At 38.7% G+C, this 8,145-nt stretch overlaps 1 protein-coding gene across 4 annotated transcripts in view; it reads right to left on the bottom strand.

Moving 5' to 3' along the window:
• Positions 1-1,164: 1,164 nt before the first annotated feature.
• The window catches only part of HMG20A (high mobility group 20A), a 45,768-nt gene continuing 38,787 nt past the window's right edge, over positions 1,165-8,145 (bottom strand). For all 4 annotated transcript variants that reach the window (XM_074601056.1, XM_074601059.1, XM_074601055.1 and 1 more), the window contains 3 exons: positions 7,133-7,348; positions 6,361-6,504; positions 1,165-3,989 (listed from right to left, as the gene is read on the bottom strand). In XM_074601056.1, the coding sequence (XP_074457157.1) occupies positions 6,368-6,504; positions 7,133-7,348 (353 nt within the window). In that variant the 3' untranslated portion in view covers positions 1,165-3,989; positions 6,361-6,367. The remainder of the gene's footprint in view (positions 3,990-6,360; positions 6,505-7,132; positions 7,349-8,145) is intronic.

Genomic DNA, 8,145 nt, shown 5'->3' with positions numbered 1-8,145 from the left:
TGCCTGAGGAAAGAGGAAGTGATTTTTTTTTTTTCCCTTTTAAAAGAACCCAAAGCCCTCAAATCCCCCTAACTTCCCTTAAACGATGATTAATCATCAGTCCAACTGACCAGCAGCAGAGTAAACGGGGGGTAAGAAACAAAAAAAAACCAGTGGAAGTAGTACACAACACTACATTGTTTTAAATTGAGCATGATTGACCACCACCTGCTCCCAATACCACGCACAGCACCACAGGTTAGGAAGAAACTATATTTTTTTCTTATAATGAACTTAATGCTATTTGCTCTTATTTTTTTCCTCCAGGTGTGCAATTGTTTTGCTATTACTTTCTCCAACTCTGGATTAGCCAGTGTCACTTGGCAGCTATTCTCCTGTAGAAGATTTCCCTATATTCTTTTGATTCTTTTTTATATCTTTATTATTGCATAATTGGTGTTATACAGAATCTCCAAAGCAGTGTAAATCTAAATGTGCAGTCTGTCCCAGATAGCAGATAGCAACTGAAGCAGCCCTGTTGGTACACAGAAAGACCAGGCATTAATTTGGCGATCAAAATAATGATATGTGACCACAAAAGTAACATAAAGACATGGGTTTTTACAGCACTGTGACCTCAGAAAGAGCAGCAGTGCAGGCAGAAGTCATCCAGACTCCTCCACAGAGGACCTACACCCCCAGTACAAATTTCACAAGGCTACAGTTTGGCTCCATACCCTTAAGCAGGAGGGAAGATACATGATAAAAATCTAATAGGGGAAAAGAAAAAAAAGAAGTGGAGGGCAATAGGTATGATACAGAAAGTTCTTACAGGAAGAGAAAATAAACATAGTGGTGGGAAATTAGGGAGGACAAAGGAAAACAAGGATGTCAAAAAAAGGGCTAAGGGACTCACAACATTTTTAAAGTTACTCACATTGGGGAACAAAGATGACAAGAAGGGCTCTGATGACAGTTAGCTCTAACTAAAGATCTGAAGTTTTCATCACTGTAATTACTTCCTTTAGCTTTTTCAGAGGGAGATACGCTTAAGATGGAGTCAGGAACGGACACATTATTTCCTTTCAACTGTTAATGTGGAGTTGCCAAAATCTCTCAGACAAGAGAGCAAATGCTAGTAATAGTTCTTTCTTGAAAATGTAGTTAAAATTGAATCAGAATGGATTCAATGTTGAACAATTTTAATGAAGCAAGTGTCAAACAAGCACATCAACTTCTTAAAAACAAAGGAACTCCAAAGTTTAATTACAAAAACATTGTACAGAAAACTTGGCATCTCAACAATTCCAAACACATTAATCCAGCAAATGGATTCTGTTTTCATATATTTCTCTTAACATTTCTCTAAGTGACAAAAGCATTTTATTCTGCTCTTCTCCGACACCCACTTAATATTTTACTTTTTTTTTTTATCAGCCAACACTGAAAAATGTAAACTGAAGTGACACTCAGAAAACAGTGGAAAGACAAAATCCATTTTTATAGGGTTAATCAATGTAAATAAGAAGCTTCTTAGTGAGACAAAACATCATCTGTCACATCATTGGTGAGTAAGAAATTCTTTCCCCAAATGCTTCAAGATGGGTATACCACCTTCCCCACTTCCTTATGGGAAAAAGCAAAAGATTTGTCAGCCCCCAGATAATAATATCACCTTAAATTTCCTAACCCGTAACGCATGCTACTCAGCAGAATGATGTATTAGCAGTATGTCACAAGCTTAGAGTTGCATTGAATTTATGTAAGCAGGGGCAGCCTGCAGCCACCCGTACCTTATTGATGCTATATGTATGTCACAGCCTGGAATTGCATCCTACCATCATATTACATAGCAATTTCTGGAGTCTTTATGGGATACAACTCCAGGTATTAGGTAAGATACCACAGACTGAACTTTAGAATTTTATAAATCAACTTTTGGCTACGCAGTGCATTTTTGGCCACCTCAATACAAGTCAAATATCAGCAATTTTAAAAAAGAATATACACACAGGAGATGAAGGTATCGGTGCTTGTTCTGGAGACATTAATAACCTGTAGGATTTTCCCCTCGCACAATATTTGTTATAGAATCCACTAAAGAAGTTCATGCCAACATCTGTTGGTCTCATCCATACTAAGGGAAATGGAGGTGAATGCAGCAAATTGAGGTTCCTTTTTGTGAAGTCTTGAAAATGAGACTGAAGACAAGAGAAAGGAGTTTCCTCCCTGAAGGAAGACTTGAATTTACATGGAAATCCTTGCTGCTTGGCTACAACAATAAGATCATGAGTAAGCGGAGACCTGACATACAAGGTGTTGACCTGGAGGTGGCTTCAGGCAAGCATGAAGTCCATGTGTACAGCGTGGGAAAAGAAGAAACTGCTTTTTAATCTTCAAATACTTGCGTTAGAGATACATTAAAGTGATGCTGACTGCAATGCACTCCAGTAATGAAAGCAATCTCCAATTCATAGCAGGAAAATCTTAAGATATTTCTAAAGGAGGAGCAAGGAGATTGTCACGTGGAAGAAAGAGGATTTCAACCACTACCGTAAAGTCCAGAGATGTCCAACAAGTGCTCAACCAAAGTCTGAATTAACAATTTGACAGGAACCAAAGGGCAGCAAACGATTTGCATAAGTCAGTGCAGACAGTAGGTGCCTTCATCTGTGACAGGAGGTGCAGAGTAGCTCAGCACGATTACAGACTCCAGCAGGCAGAGCTCTACTTGATGTAAGTGAAAGGCCATTTAGGTCACACTGGAACATAATATGCTGAATGCTACAGGCTGCACAGGCTGTACTTTAACTGTACAAAAGGTGAAAGCACTTACGGGCTGTAATGTAAAATTCTGTGGACTGCTATGTGGACCTACCTGCTAATAGCCTTCTCTGCTCCAATAATTAATGCAAAAATACATGTGCTGCTTCAAGGCGTATTCCTTCCCAGCACTGTGATTTCAGGAGGGCAGGAAAAAAATAAATGCAATTCCCCCGCCCATTTCTCTTTTTATAGAATACTGCTTTCACCATGAGACCATTCTCTCAAAATCAAGGCAGTAACATTAAGTTAGACTGAGCAACATATCAGAGGAAGGGCAAACTTTGTGGGTTTAGTCTAAAATGGAGATTCCTATTTTCCCTGCTAACTAAGAACTAGCGTTTCACTTTCTATCTTGATTACATCTGACCTTTGCGGTAGTAAAATGCTCCACCAAACATTTTCAAGAGATAACAGGAGACCTTCAGAGTAGAGCAGGACCCTATGTGCAAGAGAGGTTCTTGAAGAGAGAGGAGGGAGAGAGGAAGTCTGCCTCATAGTAGAATCAAGCCACAAAGCACCAACCACAGCCAGTCTGTAGTAGTGAGCAAACTCACACTGTAGAAGTTGCAGACTAACAAAAAACAACAGGATTCTGCTTAAGAAAAGCTTATATAAACATGGCAGGCAGGGCAGGACAAGACAGTGCACCAAGGAAGACAGCCTGTTATAGTAGAGAACGTAAGCACTGCTATCCAGTACTGCAAGTATCAGATAACAAGATCAAAAGAAGAAAACTAAAGCGGAGGAAGGTAATCCCACAAGATAAACACAAAAACCAAACTAAAAGACACTAGAAGACAGTAGGCAATATAACACATCAAAGTTATTACTACAACACGTAGGCTGACTTCATTTCACAAACCGCAAGATTTCATCTCCATAGTCAGCCTGTCCACAGAACATCTGCACCTCACACCCAGCAAAATTAATAAGAAACTGAAGATTGCACAAAAGTTGCATGCTCTTAAATGTTTACACAGAAGACAGTTTCAAAAGTTTAGTGGGTGGTGATCGTGGCTTCTTAAGACCTTTTAATGCATTGATCTGTTTGTCTCGCTGACAAACCACAAAGGCAGGGACCAGGACAAACCTGCAATTCTGCCTCCCACCCCTAGTCTTTCCCTCATGGCTTCTTATTCCACACTGGCCAAAAAATTTTGTAAAGCATCCCTGGGTCACGAGACCTGCAGATGAAACAGAAAAATAAGCATTAGAAGACTGCGAGCTGCAAGGACTAAAATAGGCACCGTGACATTATTTTTTGTATGATTTATCTGTAAACACAATATTAAGAAGTATAGCAAAAAAGCCTATAGAGACAGAACTGCAACTGAATTCCTGTTTCCATCCAAAGAACAGAGTGCTAAATACTGAAAAACTTCCTTTTCTCCCCATATACGGTTTGCACAAAGAAGTTCTTTACCATGCAGTACAGTATAAACATTCACTAGTATAGTCAAATAGTCACTAAATACAATGGACTGAGCCACCAAAAAAAATACCTCAGTTCTGTGAAGGACAGTGGTTTTCAAGAATATCATAATAGATTTTTTTCTATGAAATCGATTTGTAATGTCTCAAGCTGAAACAGACCATTTGGTTGATAGACATTACATTTAGGAGCATATACTTCATATGCATGTTAACAAAGGGGCAATACAGTTTATTGGATGCCAGCTGAATCTATCCAAAGCTTCCTTCTTTTCTAGGGAAGCCCTACTTTTTTCTAGGTCTGCATCCAATAAAGCCCAACCTTCTTCCTTTTGTAAAAAAAAAATATATATACAATCATTGTGAACTGAACATCAGTGTAATTAATAGCCCTATGAATTATTTGATCATCATAACCAGTCACATGTATGTATTTATATAATGAAACTAGGTGACTATTAATCACAATTTTAATTGCCTCACACTGCTGAAAGTAGGGATGGTATTGGTGGGAGGGGAAGAAAGGAATGGAGTCCTATTTTTCAAATACAAAGTGGAAGGAGGAATTCTAAACCAAGAATTATTTTTCCCAAACCAATTACAGTTGAAACCAGCTTATCCAAGAAAAAGATAGTTGCATTTTTAGGAACACAGGAAGTGTCCATCATTTAGGAAGTAAGACTCCAGCTGGCATGAGAACCAAAGTCTAGATTTTAGTAGCCTTGAAATATTTTTTTTCTGGCGAGGTGTTTAAAGGACAAACATCTGTTTCAGGGCCTGGCATGCCCTTCTAATAGTTGATTGATGAGAAACTACTTTCCTTCTTATACACTCTGCAAAACGTCTCTATTCCCTGATTCTCTTTCTGAGCTTAAGAGTGCTAATCGAAAACAGTATACAAAAATGAGGAGGCTGATGAGCTACTGAAAAATCCCAGACCTGGATCGACAAGCTGTTCCCTTCATAAATAGCAGCAGTAAAGGCACTTCTTTATTCTGCTGGGAGCTCAGTCATCTCTTGGAACTACAGTCCGTTCCATCTGGCTACCCTCTGGAAGGACAATGATCTTTTAGCTTAAGCCACACTATAATGGGGAACGTGTAATTAACTGTTCTACAGAGTATCACAAAAGGTCAGATTCAGAAAGGATGAAAAGCCCTGTCTTCATATTTGCAGATGGCACAACGCAGCCTTATTTGCATTTCTAAACACTATTCAAGACATGCACAGTAGATCTCTACATAATAAGTGCCTAAAGAATCCAGATATGTACATAGCTAAAATAGAAGTAGGCAAACACCTAATTGCTGTCTAGTGCTGTGCATCACAGGGAAAGTGGGGGAGTAAGTGGTGTGGGAAATGCAAGGAAGCACAGTAGTGCAGAAAGACTGATATTTCTTTGTTGCTTTGTTTTTCTACTCGGTTCCTTATTAAAGTTTTCTAAGCTGTTAAACATAAGCAAAAATAAAGAATCATGAGTTCAGTAATAATCTATGCATAAGCCACATGATCATTAAAGTCTCAGCAAATGCTACATACAGCCTGAACGATACATCAGTGCTTCCTTCACTTACATGTAAACCTTCATATCCAGCTGAACTTGACTACAGGTGCTACAGAGCAGGTAGTTGTACAGTATTTTCAGTTTATAACTGTGTTCACCAGTAACCTCTCAAGACAAATAAAACTTCTCTGTGACCATCAGATTCTACAATTAATGCAGAATTTTTCAGATTTACTTCACTCAAGAAAGGAACCGTCTTTTAAGTTAGTCACCCTGTTAGTAAAACGCAAATAATTTTTCTTTTTTTTTTTTTTTTTTTTTTTTTTTTACACCAGCATTCTTATTTATCTTATACAAATACAACAAATAATAGGACAAACAGCTCTATGTCTTCATACAAAAGATGCTGGAGCTAAGGGGAATTTCAGAACCCCTTAACACTGTTGGATATTTTCAACCCCATTTGACTTTCATTAAGTCAACCTGCTCCTGTGGCTTTGAGGAAGAAACTTTTTGATTGTACAATATGGTGAGATCAGCCCCCAAGAATCAGTGTCAGAACAATTGCCAGAGGTACAGAGTAGATGCAAAACAAAAGCAACCTAAGAGCAAACACTTACCCAGTCACTAGCGTTCAAGTCTGTTTACCACATCTCGAACTGTGGCTATGAGGTTCTCATTCTCCTGTGGGTTAGCCATAATAATACTGTGCAGCCTATTCATGTAGGAATCAATAGTTTCCATTGTGGGTGTTTCCCCGCTACCTATAGTTAACATAGTAAAATGAGCCACAGAATATTTAGATGACGGCAGAAATTCCAAAAAAGTTAAGACTATGCTAAGGGTAATTTGTGCCAACATAAAAACTGCTATAGGAGGTGATTTTGCCATGCACTATCTCTTGTGACAGATTCTGTAAAATTATATCCTCCTAACTCTGCAAAGTGATTAGTACCAAGGATATCAGGACTAATAAAACATGGCTTTCTTTGGTTTGGGTCTCATAAGTTGATTGTAGCAAACTCCTTCAGGTGGGTATTCATAGTATCTAAGTGAATTCCCTGGCATCTGACAGTTCAGATGCAGCATTTCTTTCAATCAAGGAATTTCTCACAAAACATTCTCACAAAACGAGTGAAGGAGAGCAAGGATTCCTTATTAGGAAAAGAAGAGTAAGAATAGTAAGAAAAAAATGCCATGTTGAATTGAAGCACTGACACTGAACCTTCCCCTGCATGCATTTTAAGATTTCATTATTTAATACAACAAAAGCTCAGAAACAGCCCAGATCATAGAACTATAACAGCAGGCCACGTGTTGTAAATTCACAGCATCGTATAAACATCTGAAGTTAAATTTCACATGTCAGTCACAAGGAAAAATAAGTCTTACCTGGTAGTGGGACTCCAGCAAAGCTGGTTGTGAGTGCTTGGCGTAAAGTCTCTAGATGCTGTTGTAGCACTGTGTTGCGGCTACGCTCTTGTATCACATCCACCTCCAGTTTCTCCACTGCAGTACGCATACTCTCAACATGTTTCTGCAGAGCAGCATTCCTCTCCTCAAACTCCATGTTGGATTTACGCAGCTGCCGCAGCTCAGCTTCGCGCGCTGTGAATATCAACCCATTCCCATGTAGTCAAAAAGCTATAAAAAATGTATCTATGACTGGTAGGCAATGAAGCAGAATGTTCTAGAGTGCTTAACTGATGATTACAAATGGTGCAGTTTTGGTTTATAGATGAAAAAGCATCATATCATGAAGCACCAACGGTGCATACAATAGTACTTAAATAGATTTAATTTCTAGAGAGACAGACAAAATAGAAGACATTCAAAGCATCAGCATGTAAGTGAATAGGCGAACTGATTAGGAAGGAAGACTGCAAGACTGATTTCAAATGCATTCAGTATGATACAGCTTAGCAGCAGTGAAGAGGCCTACAGACAAGATACTAGTTACAAAAATACATGTCTGTTGATCATCAGGAGAAGTATCTGAATCTGAAGGCTGTTCAATCAAGAAAGTCTCCAGGAAATCTGGCAAAAAAGTCCTAAACTCTTGGGACATGCAGCTATGAAAACCAAACAGAGTAACAGAAAACATATCAGTAGAATCTTCCACATATCCAGGAGAAAAAAAAATAATACTGCTAACCACCCATGAATCTTAATCATACTATTTGTTAGGTATTTCTTTATCCTATAGAACAGCAGATCCAGCTTGGAATAGCTGGAAAAACAGCAAGTGGAGTTTAAACATCAGAAACATTCTCCAAAAAGGATAGTTTCAGAAGACAAAGCCAGGAAAAACTGCTGTTGCAGCCACTGTGTTCATATAGTGGTAAGGTAATATCAGAAACACTGACCAACTACACCTAAGCCATTACTTGGGCTGAGACAGGAGA

Source organism: Larus michahellis, chromosome 9 (assembly GCF_964199755.1).
Source record: "Larus michahellis chromosome 9, bLarMic1.1, whole genome shotgun sequence".
NCBI classification, from domain to species: Eukaryota; Metazoa; Chordata; class Aves; order Charadriiformes; family Laridae; genus Larus; species Larus michahellis.
The sequence above is the reverse complement of the archived record's forward strand: the minus strand, read 5'-3'. Positions and strand labels throughout refer to the sequence as shown.